At 37.6% G+C, this 15,281-nt stretch overlaps 1 protein-coding gene across 1 annotated transcript in view; it reads left to right on the top strand.

Moving 5' to 3' along the window:
* gna13b (guanine nucleotide binding protein (G protein), alpha 13b) overlaps positions 1–11,861 on the top strand; it is a 48,975-nt gene extending 37,114 nt beyond the window's left edge. Inside the window, exon 4 of the mRNA XM_052140012.1 lies at positions 9,999–11,861. Coding sequence (XP_051995972.1) covers positions 9,999–10,571 — 573 coding nt within the window. The 3' untranslated portion in view covers positions 10,572–11,861. The remainder of the gene's footprint in view (positions 1–9,998) is intronic.
* The last annotated feature ends 3,420 nt before the right edge of the window (positions 11,862–15,281 follow it).

The following is a 15,281-nucleotide window of genomic DNA, read 5'->3' on the forward strand; positions in this document are numbered from 1 at the left end:
AAGTCATCTGTAGAAATTTTGGACTTTAAATGATTCAGATCTCTTTTTTTTTTTTTTTTTTTGTTCAATTTAGTTGTAAGATATCAAGTCACTTCATTCACACAGTCACTTTTTGGAACCCATTCAACTTAAATATTATTATCATTTGTAAACAAATGATAATAATAATAGTAATATATTATAATAGTAATATATAGTAATAAATCTCAATCGATAGTATCTCTGAGACTCCAGAACTTTCGACTATGTCAAACATACCTGTGTCTTCGTTATTGCCTGCAAGTATCATCAGATTGTTGTGAGTTATCGCTTTCATCATGTCTATACACTGTCTGGATATTACTTACCTGCTCTTTGCCACTCCGCTCAACTGGATTTACTCAAAATGTTTACATCACTGGTTCAATCCTTTGCTCAATAATCCCTGCTACTGAGTTCATATCTCTGCCTCCGTGTGTCTCTCCATGACAGCTTTAACTTTTAAACCCTCACGCTTTTTATTCAGTTTAATTCGCTTCTTATTTAAATTCTGGTCAAATGCACCATAGTCCATATTATAAGTGAACCGAACTGCTGAGCATCGTTTGTAGCGCTCCGATATTGTGCACGCGTGAAGGCTTAAAAATAGCCGCGGGTGTGTGTGTAAACAGAGAAGCACCATTCACTAACGCGTTGCAGCTGCGCGTGCATTTTTTGTTCATTTATTAAACACAGCCCATTGCAATTCACAGAGCTATCACACGTCTTCAAGTGGCTTTGAATAAAATGCACTAGTCATATGAACTGCTTTAATGGCATTTTAACAGTTCTTTTATGTCATTTTTTTTAGATTGACCGTAACGAACATGACGTGACAAACACACAGTATCGGATTTGGGTCGGGCTCGTCAGACCGATACCGATCCAGGTATCGGATCGGGACAACCCTATCTGTTGGTATTCATTTCTTGTTGGAGTCATGTTTACCAATGGACGAGGATCTGCTTTTATGGTTGAAAGAAAACACGAAGCTGCATGAGAAACTCTGAAACTGATCAGACGAGTCTTGCGTTAAATCTCTGAACATGGGCAGGGCTCATTATGTAAAAAGTAGACTTTTACCAATTGTTTTTCTGTAAAAATTTAAAAGCCTTTTTATGTAGACTCAGAGTTTACCAATGTGCATTACCCTAATTCCATCCGTATTGGTTTCCAAGTAAGTTCCGGGTGAGTGCAAATTTGAATTCCTGTTATTTATAAAAAAAAAATAAAATAAAAACAATTATATTAATGCATATTGTCCGTTCAATTCCTTTTGATGACGTTTAATCCTAATGCAACTGAAAAAGATATTAAGCAAACTGGGAAGGATGCATCTTCACACATATAAATATATACATGATATTCATATTTATGACATCACGTGCGATGGTATGTAGGGGTGCACCGATCGATCGGCCGATCTTAAGTATGTGATTGGCAATCGGCCGACTGTGCATAGAATTAGGGCTGATCTTTTTTTTACAGCATGCAGGGAATTGTACACTGTTACTCTAATGAATGAGTGCTTTCTCAGCTCTTGATGCATGACAGTGTGGCCTCTGGAAGGTGAGTTGCTGGCAATTCTAAATATTCATAAATTTAAACTTTCAGACATTCTGTTATTCAGATGAACATGCTGTTATGTTTTTAAAAATGTGTAAGAATTACACATGTATGAATATTAAGTTGCCCATTTTCTAGAGTCATAACGGTAGTAATTCTGACTCGCTGCACTGTGAGCACGGAGAGGATAAAAAGACTGCAAACAGGTATAAAAACAATGGCTCAATCTGCCAGCAGGTCAACCTCGCCTTCCTGGATCTAGGAGGGGACAAGCGGAGGGAAATGACATCAACAACAAAAAACGTGGTACTTGTAAACTGTAATGGTGATGATACCAAAAAAAAAAAATTACGGTTCTCCGCTACGCCGTAGCCTGGTCCTTTGCCACATCTCTTTACTCTCCGGCCCCTGGCGGATGGAACGCCCCGCTGTGTTTTCGGTGGACTGAAGAGGTCTTCCCTGCCAGCGGTTCTCCCGCTCCAGGTGGTCAGCCAGGAGCCCCTCCCCGCTCACGGTCGGCGGTCCTCTGACCACGCCATGTTTTAGCGGCTTGTAGGGGTTGGCTAGGAGCCCCTCCTCCCTTCCCGTTCGGCGGCTATTCCTCCGCTCTCAGGCGGCCGGGCTCCTCTGTCCCCCAGCGAATGGCCGTGGCTGCTCCGTTGGGTTGGGTTGGGTGGTAGTGGCGACGACTCTACTACGGTGCATCCCTCCTCCTCCTTCCTGTGTTGCAGCACCAGTGTAACGAGGTAAAAGAGAAAAGAGGCTGCGAAAACCGGCTTAACAATTTAAATAATAGTTAAATGATTAGCTTAAACAAAAAGACAAATGCATGCCAGGCAGCTGCCCCTAAATCTCTCGCCTTTATCCCTCTCGGGTTTGATCAGCCTGATTAGGGGCCGGGTGGGGTGTGGGTGTGTGTGTGTGTGTGTGTGTGTGTGTGTGTGTGTGTGTGTGTGTGTGTGTGTGTGTGTGTGTGTGTGTGTGTGTGTGTGTGTGTGTGTGTGTGTGTGTGTGTGTGTGTGTATGTATGTATGTATGTATGTATGTATGTATTTATTTTCGGTGCATCCCTTGTCACAATACCAACATTTCAATAGTCAATACTAATTCCAGTGAAATGTAATAATTCTTAATACTCCTAATACTCCACACTGAAAGTTCTGCATAATTCAAACACCCATCGTTCAGTTCATCACATCCTCGAACATTTGTGTGTTTTGCTAATTGGATTGTGCTTTCATCTACCTAATAAGAATGTAGTATTATTTTCCTTTAAAGACATTTTACCATCTTTAAAATCCATTCCAAGGAATTTTCCCCAAAGTCATTGCAGAAAATGCCTCAAAAAATGACTGCAGAAAGACTAATATCATTGTATACATGTTTTAATATCGACTTGGTACAGAAGTACAAGTACTTTTACCATCTGTATTTATGATTATGTCTTTGTTTGTGGTCGCTGCACTGTGAGCACGGAGAGGATAAAAAGACTGCAAACAGGTATAAAAACAATGGCTCAATCTGCCAGCAGGTCAACCTCGCCTTCCTGGATCTAGGAGGGGACAAGCGGAGGGAAATGACATCAACAACAAAAAACGTGGTACTTGTAAACTGTAATGGTGATGATACCAAAAAAAAAAATTACGGTTCTCCGCTACGCCGTAGCCTGGTCCTTTGCCACATCTCTTTACTCTCCGGCCCCTGGCGGATGGAACGCCCCGCTGTGTTTTCGGTGGACTGAAGAGGTCTTCCCTGCCAGCGGTTCTCCCGCTCAGGTGGTCAGCCAGGAGCCCCTCCCGCTCACGGTCGGCGGTCCTCTGACCACGCCATGTTTTAGCGGCTTGTAGGGGTTGGCTAGGAGCCCCTCCTCCCTTCCCGTTCGGCGGCTATTCCTCCGCTCTCAGGCGGCCGGGCTCCTCTGTCCCCCAGCGAATGGCCGTGGCTGCTCCGTTGGGTTGGGTTGGGTGGTAGTGGCGACGACTCTACTACGGTGCATCCCTCCTCCTCCTTCCTGTGTTGCAGCACCAGTGTAACGAGGTAAAAGAGAAAGGAGGCTGCGAAAACCGGCTTAACAATTTAAATAATAGTTAAATGATTAGCTTAAACAAAAAGACAAATGCATGCCAGGCAGCTGCCCCTAAATCTCTCGCCTTTATCCCTCTCGGGTTTGATCAGCCTGATTAGGGGCCGGGTGGGCTGTGTGTGTGTGTGTGTGTGTGTGTGTGTGTATGTATGTATGTATATATTTATTTTCGGTGCATCCCTTGTCACAATACCAACATTTCAATAGTCAATACTAATTCCAGTGAAATGTAATAATTCTTAATACTCCTAATACTCCACACTGAAAGTTCTGCATAATTCAAACACCCATCGTTCAGTTCATCACATCCTCGAACATTTGTGTGTTTTGCTAATTGGATTGTGCTTTCATCTACCTAATAAGAATGTAGTATTATTTTCCTTTAAAGACATTTTACCATCTTTAAAATCCATTCCAAGGAATTTTCCCCAAAGTCATTGCAGAAAATGCCACAAAAAATGACTGCAGAAAGACTAATATCATTGTATACATGTTTTAATATCGACTTGGTACAGAAGTACAAGTACTTTTACCATCTGTATTTATGATTATGTCTTTGTTTGTGGTCCTGATTTATTTCCATTTCCTTTGCATTTACTTTGTCAACAATAGTGTTTACACACTGAGATGTACATCTATGCAACATCATTAGTCCTTGGCTGGTGCACGAAGGGCCTGTATAGTTCCCTTTGCATCATGTGACTTGCTGCCTGCGCATAGTCCCTGCTGCTCGTGTTCTCTCTTTGTACTAAACGGATGTTTGCGGTTTTGTGCTCTTTCTAGATGCTGCTGACTGCAGTAAATGTAATGATTAGGATCTTGGCTTTTACTCAAGTCTCCAGACTGCTGTTTTAGGACAAAGGATCAGATAACCTCATTGATCCAGTGCTGTTTTAAATTCATGGCTTCTTGAACGTAATGCTGGTTCTCCTTTCATCCTTTTAAACACATTATTTAGGGCAGGGTTCACATGGTCATGGAAAAACATGTAAATACCAAGGAACTTTAAAATAGTGAAAAGTCATGATAATTTCTCTAGTAAACATAGTTTTTCTACTTATGCTCTGTTCTAAAATATTTCATTGTCTAGATGTTGCTCTTGTGAACACTAAAACTTGCTCCCTGCCTCACAGTCTGAGGGGGAAATACGTTTATTTCCATACATATCTCACTTTCTGAATTATGCTTCTTGACATCACTCTCATCTGTCACACTGGCTCTATTCTGTGAAAGAGAATGTGTTGTGGTCCATGGGCATGCCTCAAAGACTCTTTGACGATAGTCCATTTTGTTTAAGCTAAATGACTACTCGTTCCATTGAGCCACGATGACGTGGAAATCACACCACAGACAAGCAAGAAGAGGAAATATAGCACACTTCCGAGTGTGCTCAGAGGGGGAAATGACCACTTGGTGCTGTTGAAAAGTATGTGTTTTCAGTTTGCATTCATTCTGAATGAATGAATGTCAGTGTCAGAAAACAACAAAAAAAAATTGAAGGATAACATTTGCCTACTGGAATAGATTTTATAGGCTCTTTTTTTACTATGAGGGCATATTGTTTCTAATATTGAAGATGACATGCGTGTTCTAAAATTCAAAACAGTTTTTTCCGGGAAGATAATGACACACCAATAACACTCTGCAACACCACAGAGCGCAACTTGCATAGTTTTCCATTCAATTCGACCCATATCATAATCAAAGGACAAACATTATTTACTCTAGCCATCACTGGATGATATATTGTGTATAAGAATCTTTAATAGAGCCTACACAATGTATTTTCAGTTTCAAGTATGTCTTACTTTCGACAGCATGAATGAAAGTCCTATTCAAGGCTACATACAGAGAATAATAATAATAAACGTTTCCATTTGTAATCGTTCAGTATGCACATTTACACCACTATGGCACCACTAACGTCACTATGTTCATTCTTGAAGTACAAAACCTTTGTAACTTTGGACTGCCACCTTCTGCGCCGCATCAGTTCATCCGTGTGTGTGTGTGTGTGTGTGTGATACCGGTGCTTTTCCTACCAGCGACTCGGCTACAGTAAATATTATATCACTTGCTTGTGGTCTCCCAACTCTGTTACGCTGCACTATGAAACGGAGGCCAAATGAGAGAATTGGAAAGCATGCAATTTAGGCATCTAATTAAAATTTCAGCTAATTTTAATATATCAATGCCTCAAAAATATATTGACAAAATGCAGAGCTGTGTATGTTTGTTTCTGGAACACCCTCCTTGTGCTAACATCAGTTTTAATCATAAAGGTGCTTAGTGTTTTCTTCCCCCAATAATGTGTTTAAAACCATGTTCAGTTTCGTTAGATCATGGTGGCTGCCAAGTTTATTTCACAAGCAGTCAAAAACAACTTTTTGTCTTGGACAAAAGGCATTAAGGTATAGATTTTCGATACAGGTATTTACTAGGTGATTTTAGATATGCAAGACATGCAGATATGCATGTTTTAAAAACAATGTATTGTGTGAAGCACCATAAAAATAAAATGACTTGACTTTTTTGCCCATGGATTAAATTAATCATATCTGGCCTTGAATAGCACATTTATACAATGCTATCTGAAAACATTAAGAAAATGACACCGAATTATTCAACATTTCCACTAGGGCAGCATCAGCCCTTCAATCAAACAATGAGTACTCCCCTAATAGAGGAAATTCTGGGAACACCCGATTATTGTTTTGTTTTTTAACTGTAATTTTAACAATAATTTACCGTAAAAGGTAATTAAACAATCTTGTTAAACATGATATCAATTTTTAATTTATTTATTTCTTAAATTTTACATGTTAAAAATTGTAATGTAAAATTACATTAATTGTCTTTTTTAAATATATTTAAAATATTTACTGTATATTTTAAGGTAACTGCCCATTTACAATTATCGTTTTATTTACTGTATAATTTTTTTGCAGTCTTTTACTGTTAAAATTATATATATTTGTTATAGTCCAGTGCTTAAACCCTTTTTGCTTATGCTGCCCCCCAACCCCCGACACTGGTATGCCAGCAATGTAAAGAATGAGCCATGAGCTGTCCATCACAATTGTTTGCTGTTTTTTCCTGTCCCACATGAATTTGGTGACACTCAGCTAATTCTGAGGATGTTGCCAGAATTTTATAAATGCATTTTTTAACAAGTGGTAGAGAGGAGAGGTGTCTTTACTCTGTCCGTGCTATGTGTGATTAGAATTAGGGATGTCAGTGATTAACTGTTAATCGGTTAATTGCCTTTAAGAATGTAACCGATTAAATATGTATTAACAGACAATGTATGCTATATGTACCATTTCTCCAGAGTACACCTGTGTTAACCTTTATACCACACGAGGGCGTACTTCACATTTGTAGTTGAGAAACTACTGGCGCGCAATAAAAAAGAAGCGGTCAGTAAATGGTGTGGCAAGATGAAGAGGGCAAATTGTAGTCGAGCATGGGAGCATTACACTGTAAAAGAGGACAATGCTCAATGTAAATATTGTGACACCGTCTTAAAATACAGCTCCAGTACAACATCATTGTTGTACCACCTGAAAGTCAGCACCCGATGGTTGCAGTGCAAGTCGAAAGTGGAACACTGTCCTCCCAACAAACTATCACGTCGATGTTAGCTAGAAGAGGCTGTAGTGATGTGAGTGCAGAGGCAATAACTCCGAGTCTATGCTTTATGGTGGAAAAGGACATGATGCCTATAAGCATGGTGGATGGTCATCGGTGCCATCAGAGAGGATGTTTTCTGCAGCTGGACTTAGTTTACAGACTGAATGCACAACTCACCTCTGAACACATAGATATGCTAATTTTTCTAAATAAAATAATTTTTTTATTTTCCTTTTTATACCGCACTTTGTTTATTTAAAAAAAACAGGTTTGGTTTGCCATTGCTTGTCTAGAAATGGCAGTAGTTGTGCCCTTAGTAGTTGTGAGTTGAGTTTTTTTTTTTTTTTTTCTTCTTTTTTTTTTCTCCGACATTTGTTGAATTAGGACAGGCGTAATTGAGCAGCCGTTTTGAATGAGGTCTTACGGTTTTGTTATTTTGTTTGTTTAAATAGTTTGTTCTTCGTATTGTTTCACATAACTAATGTGCCACTAGTATTGTTTAAATAAATAATTAGAAAAAGATTATTAATAATTAATGGTGAACCGATTATTGATTTTTAATGTTCAACTATCAGTTAAGGAAAATGCACGAAATCTGCAACTCTACTTAGAATACATTTCTCTTTACTTTTTGATAAACAACTGACTTCAAAGAATAGAAAAATGATATTAAAAGGCAAATTATTCAATGAAAGTGTAGTGCGCGGATCTCATCTTCGATGGACATCTCAAGCCCTTTTCATCAAAACAAGGCGATTTCCCGCGTGTTCCAGTACATCTAAAAGCTCAATTCAAGCACTTCATGGACCTTGTAATGATTCATGCATCTCACGATAAATATCAATTCATGATGCTAAACTCGCAATTCGTTTCACAATACTGAACTCATGGTTCGGTTCACGATTATTTAAGCCCAAGTTAATAAGTTAAGATTGAAAGTTTTTTTTTAATTATTATTATTATTAGTTAGTGTATTTCTTTAATACTTTAAAGAAATACACTAAACAGTTCCTTTCCTTCAAAATATAGCTAAAGATACTGCTCTTTAAAGTGCTAAATGATCCATCAGAGATGTACTGGGACTAAAAATCAGCCCAGAACAGGGCAATAGTGACACCAAATAATATTAGCATTATTTTGCATACATATGCTGCTTGCACACTTTCACTGATTAATACAAACATTTAAAATATTTTTCTAAAATAATATTGTCACTGATTACATTTAATATTCTTTCAAAAATACATATTGAATGACAGTTCATGCTCATCCAGTTAAAAAATAATTTATTTGCAGATGAAATCGAATCAGACATCACATTTGACATTAGGATTATATTTCCCCATAGCATTATTCTACATAATATTATAAATAATAGATTCTAAGAATAATAGATAATATTGCATTCAGTAGTTTGGAGCCAATATACAATTTTTACACATTAACGAATGATTTATGTTTTTGTGAAGTTTGATCCAAATGGTGTGAAAATGGTGTGAAAAAAATGTGAACGGTGTCACATGAGATGAAGACTGTACTCATAATAGTTTTCAATAAAAAAGTGTTTTATTCTACAATGTGTTTCGCCATGTTGAAATCACATGACCCGTGGTGTTTCAATAACGTTGAAGAAGAGATTCAGAATGAGCTTTATTGCCAAATAATGGAACATATTTACACAATGGAACATATTTATTTATCGTGCTTTAGCAGCGGAGACAACGGGAGATCCAATAGCTATACTGCAAAAACTAGAATAAACATCGGTAACGGTGAGGCATCTACATCTTCATAGCTTGGCACAGCGATTGTTGTGGATTTTGTGTAAACCATAATGTTGGTTGCTTGGAAATAAAACGAGTTCTTCAAATACAGTATTCATGGACATGTTAAATTTGATCATCAAATACATTTATAATCTTTCCTTTACCATAACATTCTGTATCGCTGTGTAATTGTACACTTAGCAGTTCTCTAATAAAGGTAATAACAGTCTTTAGAAATAACATGAAATGTAGAGTCTCCATAGATGATTGATATGAGGGACAATAATAATCTATCCTTTACTGTAGAAGCATATTCACTTGATTTCTGAAATATTTTTTTTAGGCAAAGCAATTATATTAGAGGAGTAATAAATAACTTAAGAAATGACCTCAAAACATTTTCTAGATACAATTGATATTTCAAAGCTGACGGGATCAGCAGAGCATCTAACACCACTGTAACATCGGTACTTAAAGTACATGAAGAAGAGCAATGTTAACACTAGCTAGAGAATGACTGAATGCCCCTTTAATATGGCACTATATTTAATCATCTGTAAACTTTAATTTTCAAACCACAATGTATCGTGCCACGATAAACCGTTACACCCCTACTAAATGGTGTAGACATTTGTATGTTTGATGGGTCGCATGATCACATGGACCGAAAATAATAATGTTGCAAATTTTGAAATATCAAACTTATTGCCTCCATATGGTTTGTCATATTCAATAAATTCAATATATTGTTTTACTACATTTCATTGTAAACATCAGGTTTGAACATTTTAGGAATAGGCAGATTTATGCATTCTATTTTCGAGTGGTGTTTATTCATTCTAAAGCATGCTTTGACCCCGAGGTAGAAGTTACAGTCATGTTTCATGTAAATATCAGTCTTGTCCCCTCACATTATCTCTGTGTCTCTATAGGACTATCTACCGACACAGCAAGACATTCTTCTGGCCCGTAAACCCACCAAGGGCATTCACGAGTATAACTTCGAGATCAAGAAGGTACCCTTCAAAATGGTGGACGTGGGCGGCCAGCGATCGGAGCGCCGCAGGTGGTTCGAGTGCTTCGAGAGCGTCACCTCCATCCTCTTCCTTGTCTCATCCAGCGAGTATGACCAAGTGCTGATGGAGGACCGTCAGACCAACCGCCTCATGGAGTCGCTCAACATCTTTGAGACCATCGTCAACAACCGCGTCTTCAGCAACGTTTCCATCATCCTCTTCCTTAACAAGACAGACTTGCTTGAGGAGAAGGTCAAAACGGTGGCCATCAAGGACTACTTCCAGGAGTACACAGGGCAGCCACACTGCCTTGCCGATGTGCAGAAGTTCCTGGTGGATTGTTTCCGGAGCAAGCGCCGAGACCAGCAGCAGAAGCCCCTGTATCACCACTTCACCACTGCCATTAACACAGAGAACATTCGGCTGGTCTTCCGCGATGTCAAGGACACCATCTTGCATGACAACCTTAAACAGCTCATGCTGCAGTGATTCTGGTCTTGTAGTTCCTTTCAGATTTCTCTCAAATTACCCTCTTCTGCTCAGATATTTGTACTCCATACAGTAACCTCCCTGAATAGCTCTGACATGCTTTTGTGTTAGGAGAAAAGCCTAGCCTAGCGGTTTGTCATGAGTATAGAATGTTGGCCAAGGGTTTCTAAGGTAAGAAAAGGGAGTGCATCTGTCCACTCACTTTTTACTCTCCTTATTCAGCCTGCCAAGAGAAGCTGTATGTGTCATTAAGCATTACCCCTCATCAGTGAAAGCCTGAATGTGACCCCCCCCATTTGAGCCTTTTTATTTCTGACCAAATAGCAAGATCTTTTAACCTTTTAACAGGAATGATATGTTCTGAGCCTCTCTGTAGACACAAGCCAGGCTTTACTCAAATATTACCCCTTACCTTGATTGGTGTTTTTAACTTGTTACCTGTCCAATCAATAGTTTAATTTTAGAATTCAGATGTTTTATATAGATGTATGAATATATTTAACAAAAAGATTCTTAAGTTATATTTCAAAAGGTTTATACTTTGTGATTTTCCTCTGCTGATGGATAATGCTTACGATCGAAGAAATGGTTTTGAGTGGAAACATGTTGTCGCAACTATATACCACTTGATAAACTGAATTTATACTGTGGTTAGCCATGCTAGGCAAGCTGATAGATACAGTATATGGCTTAAACTCAGGGCTGAATCTAGATCACTTTTAGTGTATTGATGAAATTAACTCCAATGTCCACTAATTGTAGCTCTTCGTCCGATGTCCTTGCTGGCCTACAGACAAACATCTTCACTCTGATTCTTCACAATTTCTTTGGTTTTTGTCCATCAGGGAACAAAAAAAACAAACAGTGTCTTAATTTATTTCCTTTGTTTTGGGTTTTTTGTCCACAACCAAACTAAACTGACTTTTTTTCAGTGAGACCCCAAAAATGTATTTTTGAGTTTGTAACAATTTTGCTAACAAAAGCTTCCATATTCACAAGTGCCACATGTTTTAGGTACCAATAATTCAAACAACTGTTTCCTATCTGCATTGCATTGACCTACTTTGTGGACCTTGTTCCCTGTCAATGGTTGTGTATAGCTGCTTTGTATAGTGCCATGTCCTGAATACTACTGTTGTAGTAAGTATTTTATGTAAATAGTCACCCACCTCACTCTTTTCTAATAGATGTGTAACCTACACTGAATATGTATAGCTGTTTTTGCCACTGTGTACTCACACAAAATCGGTTGCCTTATATATATATATATATATATATATATATATATATATATATATATATATATATATATATATATATACACTGACTCCCTCCCTTTTGTAATTTGATCCACTCCCATCCATTAAGGGTTGCTCCTTTTTGGCTGGTTCATCGCTATTGTTCGGGCAACCTTGGCTATGAACTGTGCCTGCATGCGTCTATGCATTCAGATGCTGCTGGTTTCTTCTTGGCTGCAGCTCTGCCTGAAAAAAGGGAGTAGAGGACTCTTTGTCTGGTGACAAATTCTGCCTTATTCCCCTGGCTGAAGGCCCAGGAGGCTTGTGAATGCAAGTATTACGTCTTCACATGCCACTGACAATGTCCTGTGTCTTCTGGTGCCAATCTGAGCAAATCAGGCATTGCATGATCTCTTTTTCAGCACAGACACATATATATACTTAAGATATAGGTAGTGATCGGCAGTTTTAAAAGGGAAGTTCACCCAAAAATGTCATTCTGTAATTTGTTTTAACCCTCATGATGTTCCAAACCAATATGAGTAACTGTAAACATTGGAACAAACACAAAAGGATATGTTAGGAAGTGTGTTGGTCTCAGTCACAATTCACTTTTGTTGCATTTTATTTTTCATATAACTGAGAATGTCATTCTGCCAAACTTCATCTTTTATGCTTGACTGAAGAAAGTCGTTTGGTTTTGGAAAAACATGTGAGTAAATAAATAATGACAATGTTATTTTTGGGTGAATTATCCCTTGAAAGGAATATTCTGGGTTCAATACAAGTTAAGCTCAATCGGCAGGATTTGTCGCATAATGTTGATTCCCACAAAACTTTATTTCGACTCGAACCTCGTTTAAAAAAAAAAAAGAAAGCAAGCAAGATCGCAGTTCCAGAAAGGGTCTTAGAATGGAATAAAAAGGTCAGTCCATAAACATGAAAATACAGATTGTTTTAAAAGTTTTAAAATAAGATTTACAGGTATTGGCAGATTACAGGGTTTACCTCCAATACATTTTCATGACAACAAAGATGTCAAATTGTCTATAACTTTATGCAGAAAATGGTCACACTAAAATCATGTTAACATAATGTTTGTTTTTTGACTATATTCTTTTGAAACAGTGAGTTTTAATGTTTACAGATTGACTCTGTTTACTTCTATTGTAAGCACCTCACTGTAACAGCGATTTTTGCTTTATTTTTTGGCACAAAGCAATTTTATTTATAAATGAATCAACATGGCACAAATGCTCTTGATTTTAGCTGAAAGTAATATTCCGGGTTCAATACAAGTTAAGCTCAATCTTCAGCATTTGTGGCATAATGTTGATTCCCACAAAAATTCCCGTCCCTCCTCTTTAAACACAAAAAAGCAAAAATCATGGTTAAAGTGAGGGACTTACAGTGGAAGTGAAACATTAAAATGCTCACTGTTTCATATATAGCCACAAGCGTAAACAAGTGTGTAAACATGATTTTACTGTGATATAATCACTCACTAACCTTTTCTGTGTAAAGATATATATCATTTTACAACTTCGTTACCATGAGGATGTAACTGTAAACCCTTTTATAAATAAATGATGATTTAAAGAACTTTACAGCTCAAATAATACACCAGTTTTAACAGAAGAATTCATTTTAGTGCTTTTATAAAATGATAAGCTTTACATTTCTGCCTTAAAAATGGTCCCCATTCACTTCCATTTGAAGTGCCGCACTGTACCCTCGATTTTTGCTTCTTTTTTTAGACAAGGAGGGAGGGACAAGTCAAAGTTATGTCGATTCAACTTAACTGATATTGAACTTGAAACATTCCTTTAACTTTTGTTGAACTCTGAATATTCCTTTAAATACCTTTAAATTGGCCTTTTGCCATACCAACTTAAATGGCTCGAAGCACAAAGTGATCAGTATTTTGAATGAGTTTATTTCACCATTTTTGCAATGGAATTGGAGATACTGAAATACTCTTGTGGAGCAACCTCTAGTATTTACTCTCTTCTCTGTTGTCATACAGAATCTGTCTTTTTCTAGCATGGTGAATCCTAAAACTCTGACTTTTGGCTGTTGCTAACATCGTATTACCTGCCTTACACATGCTGATGGCCTTTGGTCTTAGTGACCTCAAAAAAGCAAGCATTACATCCCAAAATATAGAGAAAATGATTGATAATGCTTAGACTTCAGACAGATCAGCCATGTTTGTTTCTCTCAGTTGAGCTGTGTTGGCCTGTGGGCAAACACATGTGCTTGTGAACATGAGGTCACTGACTGGTGTAGCTGTGAGGACAAAAGCTGCCAATGCTGTGCTTATGGCGACACCTACCAACATGCATGCCTCCTCAGTGCCTCTGTAGTGCATTAAGGCTTGTGTTTCATTTCAAATCCTCCCTTTGTTGCCCTCTTAAGGGTTGATGTGTTATTCCACCAATTGACATGTTTAAAAGAAGGACTATGCTGCACAGATACAGATACACTACTTAATTTAGCTGTATTCATTCTCTGTACACTTCAAAGGTGTTTGGGAGAGATACTAGGCTTTATTCTAAAAGTCTTTTACCTTTGACTTTTAGAGTTTTTTGGCCTAATAGACCTAAGTGTTCTCTCTTCACGCCATTTGCATTTTCTCCACTCTTCCTATACACATTTTTGTTGGTGTATGAACAAATGAGCCTTTCTCACTGTAGCTTTCTCTGAAATGTGATTCTGATCAGAGATAGATTTGTTCTTTTCTGTTCTTCCCACATAATCAAGTTTGATTATTATTATTATGCAAGGATTATGCCTGCCTCAGAGAAAAATCTTAATTCCTAGTGCCTCTAAGTTTGATGCCTCAGATCTCTCCAGTTCTTTTTTGTACTTAGGTTTTTTGAATTTTTATTAATGTGGAATTGTTTAAGTCCTCGAAATATCGAAATAATTCATACTAAATGATTTCAAGACTCTTGCGCTCAGTACAGAATATTAAACTGCTTTCATTGTACAGTCTAACATTTGCTTCCTCACTCTTCATCATTGACTCAATAAAAGCCTTTTTCAAAAACTTTCATTTTGGTGTTTTTATGGAATTGACTGAGGAATTCTGTAGCTTGTTTTATTTCTACAAATGCATGTGTACACTTGCGCCAATACATGTCACTTTAAAATGAATGTGCAATTCCACTTTGCTAAAACTAGGTTGTAGTGTTGCACCAAATGGGGGAAAAAAAAATTATTCCACTGTACACAGGCTAACATAATAATGTTGCAAAAGAAATTGCACCAAACAAACGTTGTATGTACAGTAATGGACTTAAAAAAAAAGTTTATGAACTGTTTTCTGGAAGGTTTAGAAACAGAAATGTGATCCTTGTGTATTTGTTAAAACACTGGTATAATTCAGTAACACTTTACAATAATGTTCCATTTGTTAACATGGGTTAGTGCATAAGCTTTCATGAATTATCAATAAACAATATATTGT

Source organism: Xyrauchen texanus, chromosome 12 (assembly GCF_025860055.1).
Source record: "Xyrauchen texanus isolate HMW12.3.18 chromosome 12, RBS_HiC_50CHRs, whole genome shotgun sequence".
In the NCBI taxonomy this organism is placed as follows: Eukaryota; Metazoa; Chordata; class Actinopteri; order Cypriniformes; family Catostomidae; genus Xyrauchen; species Xyrauchen texanus.